The sequence below is a fragment of the Pleuronectes platessa genome, chromosome 8, assembly GCF_947347685.1.
Source record: "Pleuronectes platessa chromosome 8, fPlePla1.1, whole genome shotgun sequence".
Classification (NCBI taxonomy): Eukaryota; Metazoa; Chordata; class Actinopteri; order Pleuronectiformes; family Pleuronectidae; genus Pleuronectes; species Pleuronectes platessa.
In genome coordinates, this window is record NC_070633.1 from 15417722 (window position 1) to 15444809 (window position 27088).

Here is a 27088-nt window from a genome sequence, read left to right on the forward strand (position 1 = left end):
CATGCACGAGAATAATATGAATAAGAAAGCCATCCAGTTGGAAATATGAGAACGGATTAAGGATTTAAAAGCTTGGTGCTAAACTGAGTACACCCTCTGTTCCCTTTGTGCAGTGCTGTGCATGTACTGTACACAAATATAGCACAAAACACCTGAGAAGGCGGTTTGTGCTGTGATAATGGGTGATGCTTTCTGTGTGTGTGGGAGGGAATGTACAAGCTTTTATATGGTTACCAACATACTGGGAAGTTTGCTTCGAACTAGTGTATAGTACAGAAAAATAAAAGAACAGCAGAATGTTTGAGAATCAGGGGGACTGGAATCCAAAGCAGGCAAAGCAACACAAAGGGTCGATGAGAAATCTCAGTCCTGAAAAGATTATGTGCTCCTTTGAAATGGATCAATGTTAATTTTAAAAGCCCAAACAAACTGTAACTTCTGGTGTTTTGTTAGGGTATAACCATGATAGTCAAGTGTCAATGAGCACAGCTAGTCCTATATTTTGTTTGGGTACCGCAAATAATCTGTACTAGTGCATATGTCCTTGAAGGGCGTTGATGGTCCCATCAAACACATTTTTGTTTTTGTTTTGTTTATGTAGTTTCCTCTAGTAATTTGTCCTGGGATACTACTTCTTTATTGGGAAGAAACCATTAATTAGCTACCGCTGCAACGTCTAATTAATTTAATCATCAATTAACTTGTTGATTTCTTTTTTTCAATTAATGAATTTATTGTTGTGGTCAATTAAATGTTAAAAAAAAATAGCTAAAATTTCCCCATTAGAAGTTTTTAGAAGAAAAAGTCAACACCCCAAAGGTATTCATTAAAAAAACAAAAACAACTGGAACTAATGTGTTCGTTTGCATAATTAAGCAACTCCAGCATTAGATGGATCATCAATTTGTTGCAGATACATTTTCTGGCTAAACTTATATATTTTTTATCTATTTTAATGTGGAGCCTCCTTGTTACTATGTCAAAAAACAAATTCAAGTGCTAAAATGAAACAGAAGTCAATAAAAACTCAAATATCAGGAATTGTTACTAAGAGAAGATATTTAAAATTTCTGAGCTCTGATAAATTTGGGCTTTTCGTAGACTAATCAATGTCATACAGAGTAATTAGTGCGCAAACACTGTAACTTCAGTCATTGTAGCAGTTGAATAACAGGTAAAATATATAGCCAACACCAAAAGCTAATAATGGCGCAAGTGCTACTGAGTAGTCTGAGCCTAGTACAGCTTTAATAAAGGAATCATTTAATCTCTAACCATTGTCTCCTTGTTAAAAAGCTTTTATTTAAAAAAACTCTGAATTTACTCCCTTAAGTTGTTACTTTCACCACCAGCATCAAGAAAGATTAGGGTGTTTCTTTTGGCCACTAGATGGGGCCACAAACCTGTTCATGCACTGAAGGCCTTTTCCCACAAGGCTCTTTGGACCTTTGGGAGAAATGTAATCGCGACTTGGCACAGACTAGTATTGGGGGGGGAGTGAGGCAGGCCAGCACGCCTAAATGATGCTTGATGATGAGGCTGTAGCAGAAAATGATAGATTTCCAATGGCAGCTGACTGTCAGCAGGTACATGCTGTGCCAGCATCCAGTGAATGTTTTGATCGTTGACTCTCATTTATGACATTACTGCTTGTGCGTGCTCTGGCAAGCGTTCATTAATGCATCTGCCTACGAATTTTTAAGTAATTATGTGTGTACGTGCAGCGGGCGATTGTAATTTGTCTCTGAGCGGCTGAAGAGGCGACTTTGTCTCGTGTTTTACTGGCGCTTTTACAGAGTCGCACGATGCAAAGTAGCACGGAATTAACAAGAGGAAACTGCCAGTAAAGTGTCGTTTAGCAGAGAGAGGACGAGGCAAGGTGAGGGAGGGAGAGTGGAAAACACAACAGTGCCAGAGGAAACATGACTGAGAGACAGTCAGCACACACCAGCTGACAAAAAGCATGCAGAGTCTGGAGGAGTGAAAAGACGATAAAAGAGAGGCGGGGGGGGGGCGACTGAGGCTTGTATTTAAATCTCGGACTGCATTGCCATGGCAACAAGCAGGTACAGGGTACCCTCAAAGGACTTTTGGGCAGCTCGGCCAGTTCATCCTTTTCTGTGTGACTGATTGGTCGGCTGGGCTGACTGTCTTTGTGGTCATTTTGTTGACTAAGTGGCTGACCTTTTCATTTGATGACTAGCTGAACTTACTGAATGACTAAGAGGCTCAGAGAGTCGCAGTTAAAGAGATAAGCCGTTAAAAAACCAGGGAGCAGCAAACGGACATCGAGGGGAAAGAGAGAAGTGAAGGTTAGTCACGCTCGTTTAGAAAATGACTGGAGCAGCAGAGCTCCAGCATTACAGAGCAGCCACCCTGCACCTGTGGTTTTTGACATGTGGAGGGGAGTGTTGCAGAATTCTGTTCTGGCTGCTCTGAAAGGCCTTGAAGCATCATTTAGCCCCTGAGGCAGCAAACATTCAATTGAAGCCAACTGTGGCCAATTATATGCGATACTGACAGACTGGTCGGCAGGTTGGGAGGGTGGGTGGGGGGCTTCCAGGCCTGGCTGGTGGTGAGCAGTGGACGGCACACACACATAAACACACGGATATGGATGCATACAGAGACGCCCACGCACACCGTGGGTGGATCCATGCAGATACACTGAAGCAGATGTGGATTAACAGGTGGGAACTTGGTTATTTGCTGCTCCCGCCTGTTTCCTCCTCAGTCAGAACTCATCGATCAGGTGAGCTGGGCGTTGCGGGGAGGCCGGGCGGCCGCTGTTTGCCATTTGTGTCGCTCTCAATAAAGATTGGATTTACAGTAACTCTCCACTCCTCCTCCTTATCCTCCACTTCTCCTACTGCCCCTCCACTCCCTCTCTCCCACTCTCCCTCCACACTTTTACAGCCCCTGGCTCCTGCCCACTCCTATAAAACACTATAAACGTAAAAACCCACAAGCACTTAAGAGCCGTCCTGGTGAGGAGAGGGGGGAGGTGGGAGGAAGGGGAGGAGGGTGTAGGGGGGAGGGGCAGAAACATCCTCCTTTTTACACCCCTCAATCACTCCGCCCGGAGAAGGAGAGCGAGATGGAGGGGAGGATATATTGTCTCTGATGGGCTAGCTGATTAAGATGGATTGCACAATGAAATGTCGTTGGACTGATGAGATCTTGGAGTGTGCGTGCATGTGTGAGAGTGTGTGTGTGTGTGTGTGTGTGTGTGTGCACAACATCTCAGCAGCTAACTTTGCATTAAAACCTTTTTCCAAATTGATTAAATGCAAATTTGCTTAGCTCTACTGAGCTGTATTTTTACTCGCAAAAAGTTTTATTCCTCATTTCCATTCTAGCACTCACTGTACTTTCAGCCGCTGTGCACTGTTTACTGTGTGCGACATTAATTGCTACTTATTGTGGCCTCCCCATTTCTCAGCATAGAACCAAAGTTTAATAGAAAAATATTTAAAAACTGGACCGGTTAAACCTCTTGGTATTTTTGTGTAATGTCCTTTTCTCCAGGGGCGCTAACCATGTGTGAGAGGAGGCTGATAAATCTTTCAGGCTCGACTATAAAAAACTGTCCCTAAAATTAAGCCATGCACCGTCAAATGATAACGAATATTCTGCTCTGGTCTCAGTCTTTACAGCTGAACCACTTGTCATCGTCACAATTTTTGCTTGCTGGGAGTCTCTGGGAGTGTGTGTGCTTGTGTGTGTGTGTGTGTATATACAGGACTGTGTGTGTATGTCGCACCTGTGCACATGTGCTTGAATGTATAGGCAAGATCACATACATGCAGAGTATGTGTGTAAGTGCGCACCTGTGCACAGCTGCACCTGCTTGTGGCAGAAACAGTGTGCATAATTCCAGCCTTATGAATGCCAGTGTGCAGTATAATGTCTGGTGCATGAGTGGCTTGTGCATTTTGTGTGCACTCTGCAGGTATCATGTGCGTGTGTATGTGCACGAGATAGGGTCTCCAAGGTTTTCTTCTGCAGGTCAGAGATAAAGCTGTTGGTTGGCACTGGAAACGCACTCACTGTGGCAACAGCTGAGAGATACAAGATTAGGTCCAATAGTTTTCCTGCCCTGCAGGTGACGGCAGAATGAGAGAGCGAGAGAGAAGGAGCATCTATACACTACACTATAACTTCCTCACAGATAAGAAACCTGTAAAGGAAGCACTGATGGATGGATGAGGAGATGGATTGCAAGGACAGTAAGTTGACAGACAAGGAGGGATAAGGGTCAGAAGCAGCTGAAGGGCAACAACACTTAATGTCTCGGCTGCAAATTCCACAGAAATACATCATGTTACCTTCAGCACGGCAACACACGGTGACGAACGTTTTTAAAAAAGGAACGCGGCGGGTCAGAGGGTTTGAGCGTTTCCTCAGAGATGTCTGGAAATTTTCGGCACAAACAAGCCTGTTATGACTAATGGCAGGCTTGAAAAGTTCAGTGATATTTACAGAGTTAACCTGAGACGCTAATCAAAGCCTGAAGCTTGACTCATCTGGAACAATAATAAAGGTTTGAATGTGTATTTATTGCAAAGGTCAGATGCTTACTCAGCTCAAAGTCACATGACGGTATCAAATATGACAAATCAAGCTGCTTGTCCTGTGATCAATGTAAGAAGCAGACAATGGCAAAAAACAACAGTCAAGTCTTTTATGAGTAGAGTTTTAGCTGTGAAATGGTACGTCTGCTTTCCCTCAGAAACATAATAATTTATTCCTTAAGTGTTTTTTTAGAGCTACAACAATTAAACCAAATATTAACCTGCAGCTATTTTTGAATGTTTGGCCAAAGCCAAAATAAGAAACTATCGGTTTCCAGTTTTTATGATTTTAGTGGAGGTGGTCTCTTTTGTAAAAGGTGGCCGTCTTTAACTGCACTGTGGGCCTGTATGTAATATGTAAGCCTATACGCTCCTTATTGCAATTATGTTAAACTGATCTGAAACAATGAAATGGTTAAAAAAACGTACTTTCTAAAAATCTGTGTCATCTTGTACGTACATCAGTAAAGTAACTTTCCTATATCGGCTTAATTTTTCATTATTACAATGCTCTATATTAGGATGGATGCATGGGGCAGTCATCAATAATTCAACATCAGTGTTTTTTGAGCTTGGGCGCTTCCATCGGCTGCAATATATATTCCACCCAGCGGTGGAGCATCTTTTATTGATTCCAGTGGAGTCCATGGCTGATGATGGCTGATAGCTGTAGTGGGGCAGACTGGGGGGGGGGGGTTATAGAGGATGAAGAGATGCGGGTGTTCAGAAGACATGGATGACTGGCCCCGGACAGACAGGCAGACAAGCAGCAGGGCATCGACTTGAACAGCTGGAGCAGAAGAGCGAGAGGCCTGTGCTCAGTGCTCCTGTTTGGTGATTCCAGGAGGATAAAATAGGCGCACCCTTTGCTCTGCAGGTAGAGCCCCTTACATGAGCTTTACCTTACAGTGGCGTGGCGTCATATTCCTTCTGCGAGGCTTCACTGATTCTCAGCTGGCTTTGTCAACGGGGCTTAGCGATGTGCTCGGCGCCAGCATCAGCCTGGCAGACGTCCCCGCTGTCGCCACGCTGCTACAGTGTATATGGCAGATTGTCAGGCCTGACTTGTTGTTCTAAATTGCTTCAGAGCAGCTAAAATTATTTCCCAGATTTAACTTGAGCTACATTTTTCCTACCTGAATGGAGTAATATGGGGACATACAGTGGCAATATTTGCTTACTTAACCACTTTAGAAGGGATTTTACAACATCAAGCCAAGGATTAATGCTACAGTATGTTCTCCGGTTGCTTGTGCTTATGCTGTTGAGTCTGTTCATTTTAAGTATTTACACCATGTAGCAGCTATCCGATTATTGTCCAGTTGTGTAGTATTATATTCGGCTTCCAAATGAATGTTTTCAAGGCAGAATTTCATCTATTGACAATAAACTCAGTCGGCTCCATTCACCGCTTGTATTATCTAAGTGAAGGGCTTTCAAGCTCAGGTGTGAACGCAGCCTATACACGCTGAGGATGCGCGACCTAACGACTTAACAGTGTAGGTGATAGCTGAAGGCTCAGGCTGTGACTGAGGTTAACATCTTACTTTCAGTGATAATAAGAAACGACACGTGTTAGGTTGTTACCTTTTTGAACGTAATTGCCGTCCGCGAGCCGAACAAATGATTTGAACTTGCTGTGTTTGGTTGCCAGGGAAGGTTTGCAAATCCAGGAGCAGCAATCGAAAGCTGAAGCATTTTTGATATTGTGCTTAAAGTCGGCACAAGTGTTGTTGGGAAATCAGAGATGTAGAAAGTGACGCAATGATGTGGCTCTACGGCAGCTCTTGCCCGTAGACATTCAAACTGGTTCTTAAATCGTTTGCCAGTGGAACCAGCTAAGAACCAGCGCTAGATCTCGGTTCCCTTTGGTGGAAAAGGGGTCACTTAGACTGAGAAAGCAGACGCGATCACTAGTGGTCACTCGAGACACATGTAGAAGCATTCTAATGCCAGGTGTGAAATCACGTACTCGGAGCTGTCGGTTGGGATTGAAGACGCATGTTTACAACATGTATGAGCAGGGTGTCTGTCATCGAATCGCTTATTTGGAGTTTTAATCAAGGGAGGCAAGTTGTTGTGATCTACCCGTCTCTGGTAGTACCAGGAGCCCGAGGAGGTGACGAGAAGCCCACAACAGAGACTTCTCGTGCCGCCGAGGTCCCACAGGCTCCACACTGTGCGCTCTCTGTCGCTCCCTCTGCTGCAGTCACCATTCATCTCCCCCACAGCTCTTGTCAGCTCCTCTTAGGTTAGGCTCATATTACAAGATGCAAAATGTCACACCAAGTTTCAGTCGCAGACAAATATTTTAAGTGTGTGTGTGTGTGTGTTCTAAGAAATCCTTAAAATAGATTCTTTAAAACTGGTCTGAGCACATTTGTGTGTCTTGTGCAGTGCTTAGATTAAAATTTGATCAAATTAAAATATATTTCTTCCTCTTTTCATACCTTTCATCTTCAGTTAATTAAAAATTCATTTAGCTAGAGTTGTTTTGTTTACTCAAACATAAAATGAGTACCCGTGCTGCTGCTATGAAGCAAAGCAGGTTACCGATCCCTCATGATCTGCACTTTGTCTCCCCGCCGTAGTAACTGGACTCACTTCCTTACCTCTAGTTCCTATAGCAGCAACCCCACCAAGCTGACTTTGTGTTTTGTGAAGCAGCCCTAATGGACATATTCTCACAATGTGCCTGTCAACTGTCGGTACACTCACGCACTTACAGAGGCATTGCTGATTCTGCTTTAGTTTCAGAGTAAATAAGATGTGCTGTCAAAACTTTGCTCCGTGGTGACCACCTCTCCCCACTCTACCTACCAGCTAATAAAACCAGGACAAAATGACTGTGTTGAGCATCAAACAGAGTGTGACAAATGGAAACATTAAACCCACCCACCTTTTTTTAGTGGGAAGAATAAAATGAGTAAGAGGGTTATATGCACCTGAGTAAATGTGGTCTGAATGGATTTAAATCAGCGAGGTCGACAGTAAGCAGGGAGGCGATTGGCAGTGTCAAAGGCCATGTTCAGATATATAGCTGTTATCAGACGTGAAGAGTGGAAAATGTCTGCACAATATGGTCAGGATGTTCTAGGAGAAACGTAGCAGGAGATAGTCTGAGTCAGTTGGTTCACAATAGCAGGGAAATGTCTGCAATATTCAGGTGAGGGGCTGTACCTGGGTAGAGCAAGCAGGAGGCAGGACCTGACTGAAATCCCTGGCTATCACCGGTGTCGGCCCTTATCACCAAAAGCCCTTAAATCTCATTGTCCTTCAAGGTTGACATCTTCATCTGTGTCTTCTACATGTATGACACCTCTTTTTTTATCCTGAGATATTTGTTTCCTTTCAGGTGCTTTACAGTTTCTGCGTTTGTGATGTGTTTGAAATCACTTGCTCATGGTGAATTCTCTGGATGTTTTCGTTCTGTATTCTCACGTCGACACACTGCGTTCTCACAGACGGGGTCTGAAAGTTTTGATTTAACAAAATCACATTTTACTATGCAAGCCAATATTCGTCGGTTTGTTGATGGAGCAGCTGTTTAGTGCTGAATTAGACTTCTCATATTAGCTGGGTGGTCAGCAGCCTCACTGTTTACATACCAGACAAAGAATAACGGCAACCAGTAAACATTAAGCTATTTTTACTTATACAATATACTGCATGATTACCAATTATCAAAATAGCTGCTTCAGAATTTTCAGTCAGTCAAATAAAAAACCTAATTGACGAAGACTTGCTTTATACAGGTCCTGTTGCTCAAGTCAACGTGTTGTAGGATGGTGTTTAAGCATTAGTGCAGAGCCATCCTTGATTCTCAGCCACAAAGAGCAGTGACAAATACATCTCTACACCTTTATATCAGTGGATTAAATGTATAAACACAGCTGCTAAAGTCTCCAATATCCATGTTTTTATACAGCATATTTTTCTTCTGAAAGAGATGACTGGACTTTATGGAAGCTGTGGATATTAAAAGGTGGTTTGTAGAACTGGTGTAAAATCTAAATTAAAATGTTAGTTTTGCAGCATGAAGGAACCTTGGTTTCTGTATACACTGTGTACCAGTAAAATAGCTTCTGAGCTTCTGAGCTCACATCTAAGCTAGAGTCGTTTCTCTGAGCATCTTTTTGAGGATTTTGAATAAATATTCTTTATGATTTAAAAATGCTCATCGTATGACTTCAGTTTCCAAACTTACATTTGTACACCCTCTTGAAGTGGTTCATTTTGATGGTAACAGCTGCAGGCGTATTTCATATCTTTAAGGCTTTAGATGATGAGCTCCACCACTGTGAGGAATCAGACTCTAAATGCTTCAAATTCGCTTAAAAAGGTGACCGACATTTGTTTTATGTGCAGCCATAGATCTCTGCTGTTTTTTTTAGAATTCAGTCTCTACATTTATACATTTTGACCCTTGTCTTTTCTTAGCTTAAATCCAGACGCTTATATCTCATACTTTGAATCACAGCACTGGAGTTGTGTTGTCGTGTCCACTCTGTCTTCTTGTATTTGCGTCTCCGCTTGAATTGTGTGAATTCAAATGCATTAATTTTAACAGTGCCGCTGCTCTAGTTCTCCAGTCCAGATCTGTCCGAGTTCATTACGGTACAACTGTCAGAAAGACCACTCTGCTGGTCATTTGGGCAGCGACATTAATGCTCGCTGTGCACTGAAAATTTGGAGCTTTCAAGGTCCAGTGCCCTGAGTTTCCACGGCATGCTCCGATGTCCAGTTTGTGTCTCAATTTGAGTGGGAAGATGGAAGAAGAGCTTAACTGCTGGATTGTGCATCTCCAGAGTTTTGTCGTCTCGCCTTTCCCTTTTCCCTTTCCCACTCCATTTAGACATCATCACATCAAGGCTGTGACCTGAGAGGAGCGAGACACTGGCATTAGACAAACGTCCTCAGTTTACAGCTTCAGATTGATTTACACCCTGACACTGAGAAGTTAACATACCCTTGGAGAGTTAATCCCTAATGTTGTCCGAGTCGGTAAATAAATGGAAAACGAAAGGCCAGACTGAAGGAGTTTGCAGAAAAGCTCATTTGTGCTAATTATTTCTCTCCCACCCCTCCCCTGTTAAAAGCTTTCCCACCCCTCCAATCAATCGCCACTTTAGTGGAGCAGGAAGAGATGGAGGAAGTGCGAGCCTCATTAGTCTGATTGGGCCGATGTGGGAGATGGAAAGAGATGGAGTGAATGAGCGAGTAAAAGAGAAAAGTAGTCCGCTTGATCATCAGCACTTGGTCCATCAGAATGTCTGTCATCAAGGCATGTGCTGCGTTCAAGTGTGTTGGTTTGTTGTGCAGAGTTGTGACTCGCGGTAGGTCCGGAGATGATCCTCTGAAGGCTCCTGGTTTGAGTGGGAGGCCATTGATGGAGTTAGTGGTAGAGGTAATGTGGCTGTAGTATTTTGGTTCAACTCATGATTATGAATTGAATTTTGATTGAATAATGTAATGAGAAATTAATGAGCTTTGATTTTTTTTTTTACTATACTCCTCACTGTCAAGACACAATGATTTTTCCGTGGCTGGGACAAAAACTTCACAGAAATATTAGCCCTCGATTTAAGGACACAGAGGAAGTGTGTCTGGCTCTGCGCAGAAGTTAGAACAGAGGAAAAGCTTCACACCATATCAAATTCAATCTTTAGATCTTCTCCTCTTTTCAAACTTTTGTAATATTTTATCTACAGTATCCAGCACCTATTGGAATTTTTTCCAACCAGATGTGTGTGCTTTTTGTCCCATATTTCCTGCACTGTGCAACCAAAACAGAAAGAAGGCGCACTTTCACTTTCCCCGATAGATATGAGTGGCTTTACCCAGGTAGCGGAAATGACTGACTGTTCCAACTCGGATCCCGGCAAAAGAAAAAGAGCCCTGCTCTAGGAGGAGGCGTAAGAGAGGACAGAGAGTGATAGAAACTGAGGCAAAACAAGAGTGGACCGAGCATCTGAGGGCATTGCACTTGATGGAGCGAGTTGGACTGTGCACCTGACCACATCTAAAAGCAAAAGTGTGTATACCTTGTGGTTCTTCAGTCTTCACGGCCACAGTCGATGGAATCCCATCCCATCCTGCCTGGCTGACTCTGGTACCTAAACCTGTTGGGCCAGATTCCTTTGTACAAGTGCATGCTTTGGATTTTTTGGACAGCTCCTGAAGTGGTTAATTTCTATCAGGCCACTCAAACTACTCATCATACCATAATATTAAGACTATATCTAATTTGAATGCATTAGCAGGCAACAAGCGCATTTTAATTAAAGTTCAATGAACAAAGACTAAATCTAATTTCTTAATGTTTCCTTTGGATACTTTTTTTCCCCTTTGTTTATTTTCTCCACTACAGCAGCTCTTGTGTCTCATGTAAATCTAGTCCAGGCTTTGTTTATGCCTGGTCTTAAAAAGCAGAGGCAGTTTCCCTGCAAAACTGAGAGATGTATGACCACAGTAAATCCAGCAGAATACAGAATCAGCTTCTGTTAACATGGATCCATCTGTTATTTATGTGATCCTACCATAAATACATATGCAATGAGGGGAGATGCACACCTTGCAAATACTCTCATGTCTGCTGCGTCAATTTGATTAATGCAGCAGTGGTACGTATGTTTTGCTGGATGCGTCACTTCTGTGCTGGACCAGACGGGCCTGTGTCTTTTGCAGGTCCATGTTGTCTTGATACAAGTGTGTTACTTTGGGAAGGTCCACCTTTGATATAATTGATGGAAGTAGTCGAGTGAAAAATTAAAGAAAGTTTCAGAGAAGATCTACAAGTCTGACCTTCACTCCTCCGAATACCGGGCTACTCAACATGTTGAGCAGATTTAAAAACAAGTAGTGTTGAAACACAGAAGATATGTCCAGGAAGAATTTGAAAATGTTGGTTGATGTGTTAAATAAAATGTTCAACAGTTTGGTAGCGGCAATGGAAAAGACTATACACTGCATATAGAGATGGAAGCCAAAGTGTCTCGAACTTCCCTCGGTGGCTGGCTGCAGTATAGGTCATAAAACCTGCCTCCTTCATCTTAATGGATGGGACATAACAATTCAAAGTTCACATCAAATACAGTGTCTCATAGATGCTTTCTGTCATTGTCAGTGGATTTTCTCTCACTAAAGGCTGAGACTAACTTGTGTGTATTGGCTGGATCTTGATACCGCAGCTTCATCCTCCAATTGCTACTGTGCAGACTCGGGCTCCAAATGATATCGTCAGCGTCAGATAGTATTGTTCATATCCGGGATATTTTGGCTTCATTTCTTGATAGTGGCAGGAAGTGGAGACACATTGTCCAACTTTATATACAGTCTATGACTGACTGGGAATGTGTATAGCGATGAGTTATTAATCCAAGGAGATCATAGATGGAAGCTAGTGTTAGTCCGTTAAGTCCTTTAAAATCCAAAGAATCTTAAAATCAGATTCTACACGTTTGTTTGAACACTTCTGAGGCTATTTCTCACTCAAAATGGCTGACTAAATGTGACAGGGGCTATTGATATTACATAAAGTCCTCTGAGGTTCTGCCAGTGTGATAATAAAGTGTGACTTGTAAAGCAGCCAACTGCCAAACTTGTGTGTCTTCCCTTGTGTAGGGCAGAGTTCAATTTTCTGTGCAGCCTCACTTAATGCACTCCTTCGTGTAGCTATTATAATTAGCATCTGCAGTTCTTTATGACAATAATAGTGTGCTGCCTGCCCTTTTTTTCAAATATTGGTTTAAGTGCCAGACACGTAATCAGTCCAGCATCGGGGTTTTGGCTCTGCATCCAAAGTCCTCGTCTCCTTGGCCGCTCAGGTCGAACACTTGTGCAGTTGTTAAAAAAAATAAAACACACACACACATTAATTGCAGCCACAATCGCCTGATAAATAGCTCTTTTAATGAGTTTATCAACCTCTGAAGATTGATGATTGATGCTGTTTATTTAGACTTTTGACATTTGAGTTCACCCAGTTTCACTGAACCAGCTGTGCAAATGTTTCTGAAGAGACCTGAGACACACATACGAAACAAGAATAAAATTATGATATGGAAATTAAAGGCACATTTGGGAAGATTATCCACATTGTTGGCAGAGCTGTTTGAATAATAGATAATGATAAAAGTATAATGCAGGCTGACAATGAGCCTCCATTTTGTCTCCTCTTTGTAATCACAGCTTAGTGAACAGAATACAAAGGACGTATCATTGTAACCCTCAGAGCTAACCTGAGTCCTCTCCCCACTGTCTCCGCATGCAAATACAAGGGGCCCTCATTGTCGGCTCACGTGTCCCCATCACAGATGCTGGTTTTGTCACATTATCACACACGGACACGCAAAGGGACTACAGGGAGTACACATGGCACACACATAATTGCAATCTTGTCATTTTCTCTCAGGCACTGTTGTGAAGTGGTACCCGATGTGCATCCCGTCGGCCCCGCTGCATTATCAGAGCTTAGGAAATGACAGGGCTATTTATAGGAGCTATTTATCCACTTATCCTGTTGTTGCCATTGTCCACGGGTGTAAGTGGTCGCCCTGGTTAGGGCTGGACTGTGTCATCGTGTACAGTACGGTGTTTGCTTGAGTGGGACATGAGCCAGTGGATTCAGCTGTGCACAGCGGTGTATGGTGAATTTCAAATATCCTTCACAGTTTATATGATGTTGGAAGTTCAGAGGAGAGAGATTTGATATTTAGTTTTAGCCTGTAATGTACAGACCATTTCACTTGTTCAACTGACTTGTGTATTCGCAGTTGTTGCACTGTGTTCCAGTTAATTAAATCATTATATTTTGTGTTTAAGACCTCAAGAAATTATGTTTATTTTAAGTGCATGAGTAAATGTATCCCTGTGGTCCTCAAATGACATCGAAAATATGTATTAGTCCATAGCTGCACAGGAATGTTACCAGAGAACATAAATAACAAGAACTTGTGCAGTATTGCTCAGGCCAATACGGTTATGATATTTGAGTTTATAAATAAAAATGTAATTTTTTTTTAAGAACCGTGACCTGTGTGAGATTTGTACTCAGACACACCTGATACTGCTGAACAATAAAGTTTCATTGCTGGTAAGTACATCCCTGCCGGACAAACCATTTAACCTCTGAATGCTTACTACATTACCTCAACCATTTGGTATTTTGGGCATTTCTTTATGGCAGTTTTTACTTTGGTACTTTTGTCTTACATATTCATGGCTTCAATATTCTACATTAAACTCAATATCCTAATATTGGCCAATAGATAGTTTTTTTTTTTTTTTTTTTTATTAAATTCGTATAATTGGATATGTTTTGTGTTCACAGTAGGGATAGGACTGGAAATTAAATCCGATAAATGTCCCCAGCCCATTCAAACCAGGAACAAGGGCTCCAGCTAACAATTGTTCTTTTTTTATCCATGAAAAAGAGCCCAGAGCTGAGCATCATATTTCACAGTTTGGACACAGAGAATTGAAGGAAATCATTACCTAAGTTACAGATTATTTTTCTGTCAGTGGAATAATATGTGCTTCATCTTATTGTTTGTCGGTTGTCGTGGTCTGACCTTAACCACCAAGTCACCAGGGTGTACGGATTAATCATTCGTTTAATAGATTTTTTTGAAGACAGCAGAGATCTACAGAGAAATAAGACGAATCAGGCTTTTGCTACACAGACGATACTTAGGAGACGTCTGGAGTGGGTTTTCCGTCTTGTAAATTACGGGGTATCACCTGCCTCAAATTTTTTTTATCATTACAAGTCTTTTAAACTGAAGATGTGGCAGTTAAATTGTTTTCTTGTTAATTTACATTGGATGAATGGCTGTGATTAATAATGTGATTTCATTACTTCTGTAACATTTTTTTGTTCCTGTTTTTTCTACCCTCGACCCAGCCTGTTACCTTTTTTAAGTGAAACGAAATGCCCAGCAGATCATTGTGTCCACGCTGGACTTCTGGTATGATCACAATCCACTCTGTGGCATTTTCAACTAAGTAATGAATAATTTACTGTGCTCCTGGAATTCATTTATTTTTTGGCTGTGATGTGTCTGCCTGAGCTGAAGAACGGCTGTGAGTCGGTACTCTGGAGAAATCACAAGTTGCCATAACTACAAGTAGTGAGGTCCAGAGTGTAGCCCTGGAGAGGTGGGCAGCAAGCCGACCATGAGTGAAGGCTGAGAGCTCTGGAAGACCACATGCAGCAGGAACCCGCCGCCCGAAGCAATCCTCGGCCCGTTGTTTCTCTCCAGTTTGCTCATGTTGGCAGCAGATTAAACCGAATGCCTGATGGTTTATCATACCACGGAAAGGAATCTATCCATTATTCACTTTGTCAGGTTAAGACAGATAATGAGGCAAACGGCACAAAGACTACTTAAGGTTATAATTAACTTCTTTTCAGATACTCTTTTTTTCCTGACGGCAAAGGTCCCCAAAATTCTGTGGGTAAACAGGCTCATAATTAAGCAAATTAAAGGATTAAACACACAAGGCTTTGCAAATGGCATGGAGGATGACGCAGTACATGGGCAATTTAGATATATTTTTTTTACATGCTATCAGTATGCTTATGGCGGAAGTTCTTTTGGAAGGATTTCCCCCCCCCCTCCTTCTCACTAGAGACATCTCGCAGTCGCACCGAAGTGGCTCTCGCTCACTGATAGACAGCCTAATTCATACAGTTGGTATTGTTATAATCCCCCAGTGGCTCTCTTAGTTTTCTCTCTGCCTTGTTTATTCCAGTGAAGTCCTCTCCATCCTTCGCTACAAAGGAACCCTGTTGTTGTTGTTGGATCACTTCATATCTCTGAGGTATTTCACCAGCTTCTTGCGGTGTGTTTGTGTCGGTGCTTGTTATCCAGCTCCGTCCAGCTCCTCTGGGACCCTTCCAGAGTCCCGCGTCGCTCTACGGTGCACGGTTGTGTGTCAAACTGCAATGACTGTTGGAATTAATTAAAAATTCATGTATATCTTTATCTCGAGTTGATTTACAGCTGAAGTGAGGATTGGGGTTACAGGTTGGTAAATGTGTGTATGTGGAATATGATTTCAGATTTAGCAGTGCTTTGCTTGTACATGAGTTGATGTTTATGTGCAAAGTAGCTGTAGTTCCGAGGGAGTCAGTCCCTGAGCTCCCATGTCTGTGTATTTCAGCTGTTTATATTTTCGCTCCACTGTTCTCTTGACTGCTGTGAGTTCAATCTGCGTCTGAAAGATTCATTCTCAGTCCTGAGGCATCTAATTTTTAACTTGTCTTAAGTGACTACCTGAAAAATGTGTGGATTTTTTTTTCTAACCAAAATAAGTGGAAACAAAATGGTGTGGTGTTGAAACATATTCTGTTGTTGAGAGAGACGGTATCTGCAGGCATACATAAAGCCTGCTAAATGCATGCATTTACAGAAATACATTGACCTTTTACTGAGGGAGCTTATAATGCATGCAAACGCTGGAAAACACTTTACCAAGCGATGCAGCTTTACATCATTCTTGACAGCGCTGTGGTAAAGAAACTACTGAGTCTGGAGTTCATAATGCAGCTCGCCGCTTTATTGTGAGTCGGCGGGGTGAGCTTATTTGTTTAAAAAATGCATTGAATTAAAAGAGGAGGCATTAAAACCAATGACGTTCACTCTCCAACATCTGCTTGATACCTTGAACAATAGACTGTGATTTCAAACATTTACGTCCTCCCACTATCCAGAAATGAAGCCAAAATATCCTGGATACAATCTGTGCCATTTGGAGTCTGTGCAGTAGCAATCAGCTGATGGAGCCGCTGTCGAGAAGTCCCGTTACAATCACAAGTCAGTCTCAGCTGTCAATCATGACGTTTCAGCCCGTTTTTAGCATCAAACAATTAATTCATATATTTACTTGAAAAATGTACACTTGGACGTCAATGTGATAAGCACTACTTAAAATGACAGAAACCATCTTTGAAAAAACGTTTTAGTTTGGTTCCATGACCTGGACACTTACAAGGAGGAGGCAGGATTCATGACCTATACTGCAGCCAGCCACCAGGTGGTGATCAAGACACTTTGGCTTCACATTCAGGAAGCTGTCATGTTGACCATCTTTATATCACTTTATGATTTGAACACGTTTTAAGCAATAATGTCAGCATATTTTTACAGTATTTAAATTTTAAATAGATAACGCTTTTGTAGATGTAACTTAATGAAAGTATTTTTTTTAATAAATAACCTTGATCACGTTTGCACTGAGCAGACATGAACATGACTCTGCTTGGGTGTAATGTGAGCCAATATAATTAAGACGCAAGGTTAGATGTTAGATAACAAACTGTGGTGTAAGTAATGCCTTGATTGCTTCTCCTGTTTGCTTTTTCAAAGTTTTGGCACGGAGTTTCTGTGGACAACGACGTGGGTGTGAGACCTGAAATGTGTCTGAAAAAATGCAAATGGCATGAAAGTTGCCAGAGGAAAGTTCTGATTTCCACCAAGACAACACAATGAGGCTACATTTTTGCAGCAGGCCTTAGTATTGCTCAGACTACAGGATTGGCCTATTGTTTTTTTTTGTTGGACCTGGCTTCAGTTTGTTTGCCCCCGAAACATTGCGCCCCCCCAATACATTTTATCACCAGATGCCACTGATGCAGTGTATTTCTTCTTAACAAATCATCACAAGCAGTTACTTCAAGATGGACACTTACACTCCCCCGTTCGTTATATTGATCCATGCTTACACTAGCATTAGCACTCACTTAGAATGAGAGGCATGTCTTCACCCAAACACACAAGTAGAGAATAAACACATCCATACAAATACACACACACACACACACACACACACACACACACACACACACACACACACACACACACACACACACACACACACACACACACACACACAACGAACACACTAATGTATCAGGATAAAAACACAAGTGTCTCCTCTTGGCTGGCAGATTCTTCTAAACCGAATCGGAGCTTGCAGCAGCTGATGCATTCATCCAGTGTGTGTGATTTAATGAGGTCCGCTCCATCTCGTCATAAATCATATTAATAATCTGAGCCTCTCATTGATTTTTATTTTTGTTTAAGACATCCCAGTGTATTATTTAAACTCTCCAGCCATTAATGAACCCCACGCAGACGGACACAAAGAGAAGTCACGAAAAAACTGCTTTTCCTCAAGTCTTTATTCTTCTGCATAGAAAAAAGACGACAGACCGATGAATGGAATAGCGTTTTGCACCCATTTCTATGTTTATACATAAGAGTGTTTTCATTATCACATTTTTAAAGGAAAAAGGATTTCTACACAGAATGAAAGGGTTCTTCAGTGCTCTGTAAAAAAGAAAAAAACAAATGCAGACATAAAAAAATCAAACCTCACATCTAAGCTCTTCCAATATTACTCCTGCACAGTCGCACAGGCTTGAAAAGAGGAAGAGAGCTACTGAAAGCAAGAATGGGCTTCAACACTCACAGGCTCTTTCTAAATTGTGCCTCCCCCAACCTCCCCTCCACAGCCTCACTCTTTATTTGTTCTCTCTCCACCTTCTCTCTAAATCTCTCACTTTTTGTTAGCGTTGTCTTTTGAAGTTCTTCCTCCCTTTACAGTATATTCACAGGGTCAGTGGAAGCAGGTGCAGTGTAGCTGGGTAGTGTGTTTACATTGAACTACACAGTGAAGCGGTCAGGCTGTGATCCCTGTTTATAATACAACGGTATCGATGCTGTGCGCAGACTGAACTGGACGACCACAGTCAACCAAAGTAATTTATCTCCCAGAATGCACCACATCAAGTCTGAAATTTCAATTCTTACTATCATTAAGAATTAAAATACCCTGTTTTAAGATGGTATACAATGACCTAATTTTGTAGAACTGCAATTAATAATCTGGTCTTTTAATTGTCAAGAAATTGTGAAGAAACACCCCCTTTAAAACCGCCCCAGGTGATGACTTGTTTAATCTAAATGATGGTTAAAACATTTTCTTATTCACAAGAAAAGTAGAAAATACTCTCAATTAAGACGGTGAAACAAGTTTTTTATATTTTTTGCTTAGAAAATGATTGTTGCAGATTCAAAGTAAACAGGCAAAGCTACTTGATGACAACACAGGAGTTTAAACAGATGTTTACATCATTGTGATGAAGTTATACAATTTTCATTTGGTCTTTATTTTTTCCAAAAGCATCATGGTCATTTGAGCTATACTCAGTTATTCATTTAAGAATATCCAAGTCCAGTAATCCTCTATGTATATACATTTTGTCTAATCATACCCTCTTGTATGTAGATTTTTTCTAATGCCAATAAAAATGGTAAACGGTTTTATTAATAAGATTGAAATTAATTATTTCTAAGTGAAATTTTTAGCCAAAAGACCACAGTAGTTCTGATTTCCACCAAGAGATTATTAGCTGCTAAAACATTTTTCTTCAAAGTTTTATTAAAAAAATTTAGCCAGCCTCTAGATGATAATGGGTTACTATTATAAGACTTTTATTTCTCTGTCTTCATTTGCAAATGTAATTTAATAATGAGACCAGTCCACGAGAGAAACTGGGAACATGCTGTACCTTTTTAACAATCTGAGAGGGAGCTCTTTTACAGTCTCTCTTCACAAGCCTGTCATTTCTCCTGCGGTGTTGACATTTCTTTCGTGTTTTGCTCTGATTTTCAGATTTTTTAGTAAAGGGTGTAAACGTTTATGTTTTGATGATGAAACATGTTACATAAGGTGAAAGCTCAGGTATAATTATTTGAGTCTTTGACTTGTTATGATAATGATCACTCACTGGCAGCTGAGACTTCAGTCTTGGAAAGAAGAGTGCAGCCTGTTATCACAATTTTTTAGCTGAGTGCAGTCGTGGATACACTGTGGGTAGAACTTGAGCCATTTTTTGGGATGATGATGTTACATTACTCCAGTTGTCACCCCTCTGCTTTGCCCCGCCCGCACGCTTCTCGATCCCCCATCCTTTTTTTCCTTTTGTGTGCTTTTTTACCTCCTGCCGCTGCATTTGTCACACGTCCTGCTTTTTACTTATCTGCCTTTTTTCTCCACTTTTCTGTCCTCACTCTCTGCCTTGAGCAACACACCTTTCTCAGCCCAAACTGGCACCCTTCTCTTTCCCCCTTGTCTTCTTTCATGTTTTCCCCCTCCATCCATCAATCCATTTATCACCCCCATTCCCTCTCTCTCTCTCTCTCTCTCTCCCTCTCATTAGTCTCCCCATGCTGTGGTTTGTGTCTCCAGTCTCTGTCAGGACTGTTATCACTTCTGTCAGCTCCCTTGGAGAGAACAAAGTCGTCCTCTGCTAACGACAGACATGAGAGCAATAAAAGGAAAGAGTCTCAGCCAAAAAAAAAGGGACAGAAAGGAGAACAAATTCAAAAGCAGGGGAACGGAGGGGACTAGAAACACATCTTTTCATGTCAACCATGATGCATTGTCATCTGTGGGTTATAACAACCATTGAATTCTCCCTCTGTTATCCTTTTTATCTATACAGCACAGAGCTTACAGTTGGTAGGGAGATACGAGAGCTATCGCTATACACATCAAGTGCCTTTTCCTCATATAATAAATATATCTCCTGCTAAATCAGCTAAGCCTACTATATCAACCTCAAATAAGTTACTGTGTAATATTATGAGCTTAGAAGAACTTGAAAGACACTGAGATATCCAAAAGAGAAAACGTAACCATTCATAACTATAAGTAGAGCTGAAAAGGCCTACCGTATATTGTTGTATACAGTAGCAGAGTATAGCAGGACAGTAATTTCTCTCACTCAATAGCAATGCCCAATCAGCATTGCTAAAATCAGGCTTTTCTACTAAACAAACCAATCAGAATTGAACCAGCAGAGGCACAGAGGGTACTTTGGAAACCAAGGACAAAATGGCCAATAGCCAAGGGTCGTCATCCTAAATGGGACCTCTGGCATACATGGCTTAAGGACAGTGTCCCTGTATCATCACGTGTAGGCATAATCTATGTCGGGGATACCACCATCTCTGTAGCCCCGGTTGGTGCCGTAAGTGACATGATGGTGGCTGGTTTGGCTGAGAATGGTGCCATTTAGGCTGCCAGCCCCGAGGGTGCTCCGGTAGGTCCCGTTAGCTTGGGAGGAAGAAGAAGAGGAGGGGAAAATGGTGTGGATATAGGTGACGTCCTCCAGCTTCGGTTGCAGTGGCTGATGGGCCATAGTTGTCATCTGAAACCCTGGAGGAGGGGCCCTAATCTCTAAAATGGAAGTGTCTTTCTTCGTGCCCGATTCTACATAGTCATCATAAGTTTTTCCACCTCGGCCCCTGCTGTATGAGCCCGAGTCCCCGGACTTGTAACCTGCCCTCTGTCCATACCAGCAGAAGATGCCAAATATCAACAACAGGCTTACCAAAGCTGTAGCACCCCCTATGATCCCAGCTAATGGCAGGGCTGTTATCTCTGAGTCCTGGCCATCTTTATCTGACCCCTCCCCTCCTGAGCTAATCAGAGCATCTCCAGTCTCTATTTGAGCACAGGCAGGGGCTGAGTCTTTACTGTCCGTGTCCATGCTGCCAGATCGAGATGAACCCATGCTAGAACCCCCAAATGAGTGCTCTTGTCGTAGTGGCAGCAGGCAGATGAGGTAATGTGAGTGTGGGCTGAGCTGGTTAAGGAGGTACTGTGTCCTCTCCCCAGGAACCAAAGTCTCCGTTATTGAACCAAGAGATGCACTGCTACCCAATCTCAGCCACGACAAGCGGAAGGAGGGTACTGGTTGTGGACACAGCCAACTGACCAGTACACTGTCTGAAGAGAGAGGTTTTACAGTCAGCTCCAAGGCCTCGCCAGATATATGTCCTCCTTCACTGGGAGGCAGAGGCATAACAATGCCCGGCCGCTTGGCTCGCAGGGTAAAGAGGGAACCTTGTGTGGAGACCAACAGAGAGGAAGTGGTGGTGCTGCCATGTGGCTCAGAAGCCACTGCTTGGCCGCCTCCACCATCTTCACTTCCTCCATCTTTTTCTGCTGGGTTCACCCCGACTCCAGTGCTGGGACCAACAGGAGGGCCTTCACACTGCTCCATCAGGTCATTTAGGTCTCGCAAGATCTGGCCCCTTACAGACTCAGGCCCTTGACAGGTCAGACCTCTGACTGTCACTCCTGCCCCCCGGCTGTGCAGCCAGGCGTGTAGCCAGCGAAGGTTGCAACCACAGTACCAGGGGTTTCCTCGCACTAGTAGCATCTCAAGGCTTTCTGTGTCCTTCAGAAGTCCTCGGGGGAGACTGGTAAGATTGTTTCCTGACAGGTCCAGCCTCTGTAGCCGCCGCATCCCATCAAGTGCCCCCCTTGGTATGTGGGTCATTCCATTGTCTTGCAAATGGAGTTTTATCAGGTGAGCTGAAGGCAGTTTGACAGGTGGTGACTGCAGGGCATTCCTGACCAGCGACAGCTCCGTCAGGTTGGAGAGACGGGAAAAGGTGTCATCTGCAATGCGTGTGTTGGCCAACAGGTTCCCATCCAGGACTAAGCGCCGCAGTGAGGAAAGCCCCCGGAAGGCATGTGTGGGGATGGTGCTGATTCTGTTGTCGTCAAGTCGCAACTCTTCCAAGGAAGCTGGCATGCCCGCAGGGATGCTTGACAGGTGGTTTCGAGACAGGAACAGCAGTCGAAGCCGCGGAGTCCCCGAAAAAGCTCTCTCCTGGATGCTAACCGTAGATATAGAGTTATCATCCAGGTGTAAACGTTCTAGCAATGGTAATTTGGCCAAACTTGACCGCGGTAACGTTCGTATATTATTATCCTGCAAGTGGAGCTCTCGTAATGAAGGTGGGAGGTGTAAAGGGAATTCATCCAATTGGTTAGCATACAGGTAAATTACTCGTATGGAATTACTACGTTCCAGTGAGGGAGGCAGTCCGGCATTACTCAGCCGGTTGCTCTGCAAGTAGAGGATGGCAGCTGTTAACGGTAGTGGAGGAATTAGGCTGAGGCCACGGTCGTTGCAGTAGATAAAGCCCTCATCACAGCGGCACACTGAGGGACAAACAATGCCCTCATCTCCCTCGCCCGTCTCCATGGCAATTGCCGCTGCCGCCAGTTCCAGCACCTCAGCCAATAAGGTGAGGCACAGGAGAAGCAGAAAGAGCCAGTCGCGGAGCTCAGCAAGACTCTCAGCTGCCATGTTGGTACACAGCTCCTGATTGAAAGAGAAGAAATCAGTAGGTGTATTATAAATGGTGCAAAGGCTGTAATTCAAAGAGGCATCTCTACATTCAACAGAGAAAGTAGAAAGATCTGTTGTTAAAATAATGATTTAAACGAACCACACAGTTAACCCTTCTTTAAAATTCCTTGACTACTACTGCTGTTTCTTGGACATGCTGTTAAAAGTAGTAATTTTTATCTCTAAAGTCAAGAAGATTCGTGGATTGAAAAGTCAGATGTAATTTAGACGGCCTGTCCACTTTTATATGGGTCAGAGCGACCAAGCAGAAGACAAACGGACATATCGAGGCAGAGTGCGATGAGGGGTGAAGTAAGTGGGCAAGAAAGATTACAAGAATGAGAGGAGGCAAACGGACAACAGAGATGGAGAAAATTGGACAGTGACAGTTGCAGAGAGTGAAAATAAGTGAGGAAGATTTTTTTCCCCAGAGATTAACTGAAATCGAGTGAGTGACATGAAACTAAAATGAAGGGGAGATCGGGGGGAAGGAAATCAGATTAATTGCCCACAGTGCTGTTGATAACGTCGAAGACAACAGAAATCCTAAACTTGTTATGACTGCACTACAGTTAACCGCACTGCCATACAGTTATTAATATATAACATAAGTAATGTGGAAGGAGAAATAGAAAAGCAACTGATTGTACATATATTGGGTTGTGACCAAAGCACACACAGAAATGCACATACAAATCAGTAAATATACAAAGCACACAGCTTTCTCATACAGAACAGTCTCACTACAAGCTGACATGTATAATGCATGTTTTGTCTTGGTTGTTATTGTTCGTGAAATTTCTGTAAATTATTAACAGCAGTGGTTCTGAAATCCCCAGAAATGTTTTAGTGAGATGTTTTACAAAGAAACATTTTTCTGCAACATTAATATGTTCCTCTGTCGATGTTTTGTGACTTGTCTCGAAGCGAATTTCTGACACCAACATCAATAACAAATTTACAATTCAGATAAAATGATCCCTGTGCACTCGCATACACTGAACATTATTTATAGAATATGAATAATATACAGTGGTGAAAGTTGTGGAAATTACATTGTGCCACACTCTTGTTTGAACTCTTTCTTCTGAGAAGCCTGAGGCAGGAAAATGTGCCCTGACATGAAATGCCTGACATGATTTGACAGCACATTTGATAAACAAATCCTCTAAAGGCAAGTATTTTGTTCTCCCCCTCGGGAACATGCAGGCATGTGTGTGCGTGTGAGTTCATATGTGCACTCAGTGCTAGATGCAAAATCGCCCCTTGGCTGTAGTCAAAATCCATGCAAAGCAAAATAAGAGATGGCAACAATAGAAGAGATGGAGGGAGGGGGGCAGGGGAGAGGGAGGGTTGGTGGCGAGGAGACAGATGGAGTGTTGGACAGTCCGTCAGAGGAGGAGAGGGGAAATGAGTTCTTGGCAATGAAGGCTCAAGTCAGTATCAGCTGAGTTTGCTGCAAAAAGAGAAATGGTTCCAAAGATTGGTCGGGTGTTGTTTTTTTCCTGTAAGATAGGTGTAAAAATAGCTACACTTTCTGTACCTGTACGTGTCTGTGTGTGTGTGTGTGTGTGTGTGAAACAATATCAGTATCAACAGTCATCAGCTCCTGTCTCAGCTTGACACAGGCACCGTTTGATATGGGTGACAAGGAGGGTGCCACACAATTTGGCATGGACCCAGAATAATTCTCTGGTTTCTTAATAGCATTTATCTTAGCTTAGATATTACTATTTTAAGCAGACCCAGCTTTGAGATACAGAAAAAGTGAGGAGGATGAACATATGCACACAAGAGGGAGTGTCAAGGTAGGAGCAAAGACCATATTGGGAAATGCACCATGAATATCAACGAGCATATGCTTCTGTTCCACAGTTTCCCTGGTTTCCTTTCAGAAATATCCTCTTGGCACAAACCTTTATGTGTGTTTTTGCCTACATGCCAAAGTCTCCTATCGACACATCCTCTTAATGATCCTCTATCTTCTCTGCTTCCTGGCTCGTTCTCTCATTCTTTCCAACTGTCGTTCTCCTTCTCTAAAGCTGCGCTCCTCTTTCGGCACCTTTATTTTTAATGTCATCTACCTCTCCACGTACGCCCACCCTCACCTCCATCCCTTAACAATCTTTTATATATCCACTCTCGGCTTTGCTTACAGAAGCGTCCGTGTAGTCATCCTCCTCTTCTCCTCCCCGTCTCGAACAATTTTTAATCGTCTGATTTCCTCTTAAGTCGTTCATGAGTCCTATAGACTTAGATTTGATCAATCAGCTGTTTTTCAGTCCTCCTCTCCTCTCCTCTCCTCTCCTCTCTCCTTTTCATTTAGTTTCAGCAGACCCCCCTCTCCACCCCACCTCTCTGTTTTACCTCCCACTCCCTCTTGGCCTCAGTGTTCTTGCCTCCGCATTCCCCTTCCTCTTCCATTTGTGGTCCCCCCTGCCATAAAAAAAACTCTAACATTTCAATCATGCTCATGAAAAAAAAAGGCTTTGTTGGAGAATAGAGCCTGTGTGTGTGTTTTGTGTTGTTTCCCTATTGTGTAGCTGACAGCAAAGTGTAAATGTGGTTTTCTTCCTTTCAGTGAATGCAGGGGATGTGTGTGTCCGTGTGTAGTGTAGTGGAGTGCGTGTGTGTTTAAAAGGTGTATTGCCGAGGGCTTGCTAACCTGCTCAGTCTCTGTGCCTTTCACGTCCGCCGCTGCAGTTTTGTTTTTTCGGAATCAAGGTTTAGCGTGAGAGTGTCTGTATGTGTGATGGAGGACGTCGCTCTGGATCTCTGTGTGTAAGCTCAGATTCTTTGAACTGTTCAGAAGTGTCGCCTCGTTCCTTCGGGCCGTTGAATCTTCCTCAGCTTGGGTGAATGATGATAGGGATGATGATAGCCTGTACTCCAGGGCTCCACGAGCAGAGACACCAGCATGGCTCAAAGCCGCCCCGGCACCCACATTTGTGTTTGTGTGTCCTGCTGCCAAGCTCCCTCTCTCTCTCTGGGTATTTTTTTTTTCTTTTTTGGTAAGGGGTTTTATGCCTGCCAACTCAAGTCATCTTCAATGGGTGTCCAGAGGCCTAATTCTGAAACAACTCCTCCACACCCAAATGCTACAGTCTGGGAGACAGCCAGAAGATGGTTGGGGGCTCAAGGGGTCCTTCTTCGAAGTCAAATGTAATCCTGGATATTCATGCAATCAGTGGGTCATGCAAAAATCGGGATGGTCGTTCTACGCTTGCTTTGAATTGCCAGGTCCTGGTCTTAATTAATGAGCAGTGGGATGAGAGTACGTGGGGCTTCCAGTGCTCTCAAAAATCCAGTAAAAAGGTCTTGTTATTATTTGTTGTATTGTCACAATTATGACAACATAAATTTCACAGTTTGGTGATAGTAGTGAGCACGTGTAGAGGCTGTGATGGAGAGGTTGACCTGATTCTGAATACAAGAGTAGGGCTCTTTTCCTCTGTTAAATGTTTGATGGCTTCTTTGTCACTTCAGACAGATCCACTTGTGACGCAGTGAAGCCTAATGAGAGTGTTTTCTGTCTGTAGTCCTCAGTTGCGCTGTGATGATGGTCGGTCACGTGGCTTGATGTGAAAAGATCGCCCACAGATTAGTGAAGCGGGCTGCTGTCTGTTATCCTGAAGGTGGACGTCAGTGATGTTTGCTTCAGCAGGAAAGCTGGACGAGTGTCACTGAGCACCAACCTGGAAAAGAGAGAAGACAAGTACAGTCTTAGATTTGTCATTCAGGATTTAACGCATAGAGAATCAGCAGCACATGAGACCGACTAGAATTTGTAATTGTTTGGCTGCACGTTTTCCATAAAAGTTATGATTCTGTTAGAGGAATTATTTTATGTTTCACAATTTAACATGCAGATATAAACATGGCTTATGAAACATACCTAAATCATTGGAGTTACTGAGGTGTATGAGTTCCAAATTTGAGATGTTTGAAGAAATGTCAGAAAACTTGAATTGTGGCTCATTACCTCACACCACCAACAAGTTTTTACTGCAAAAATATGTGTTTAATGCTAAAATAAATCTCTACTTTGTCTGCAATAAGTGTCTGCATAAATGTCATGTCTCAGTTCTTTTTAACACCAGCTTTCTTAAAATGGCACCAAGACGCAATCTTGGGGCTTCAACATTGACACAATATGGAATACTAAAAGGCACTGGCTAAATAATTATCCCCATCAGAATTGTTATACCGTTTAATATTAAGTACCTCGTGTAAATATTCCTGAAGGTCAGTGCTGCATATGCGCACCACTAAGCTCCCAACGGACAAAAACCTC

At 42.7% G+C, this 27088-nt stretch overlaps 3 protein-coding genes across 6 annotated transcripts in view; 2 read left to right on the forward strand and 1 right to left on the reverse strand.

The window, feature by feature from the left end:
• The window catches only part of rnaseh2c (ribonuclease H2, subunit C), a 165516-nt gene that overhangs the window by 25479 nt on the left and 112949 nt on the right, over positions 1–27088 (forward strand). The gene's annotated exons all lie outside the window — the stretch shown is intronic.
• macrod1 (mono-ADP ribosylhydrolase 1) overlaps positions 1–27088 on the forward strand; it is a 111805-nt gene that overhangs the window by 2671 nt on the left and 82046 nt on the right. The gene's annotated exons all lie outside the window — the stretch shown is intronic.
• The window catches only part of flrt1b (fibronectin leucine rich transmembrane protein 1b), a 34033-nt gene continuing 26723 nt past the window's right edge, over positions 19779–27088 (reverse strand). For both annotated transcript variants that reach the window (XM_053428545.1, XM_053428544.1), the window contains exons 2-3: positions 25460–26489; positions 19779–22767 (exon numbers count right to left, since the gene is read on the reverse strand). In XM_053428545.1, coding sequence (XP_053284520.1) covers positions 20557–22752 — 2196 coding nt within the window. In that variant the 5' untranslated portion in view covers positions 22753–22767; positions 25460–26489 and the 3' untranslated portion in view covers positions 19779–20556. The remainder of the gene's footprint in view (positions 22768–25459; positions 26490–27088) is intronic.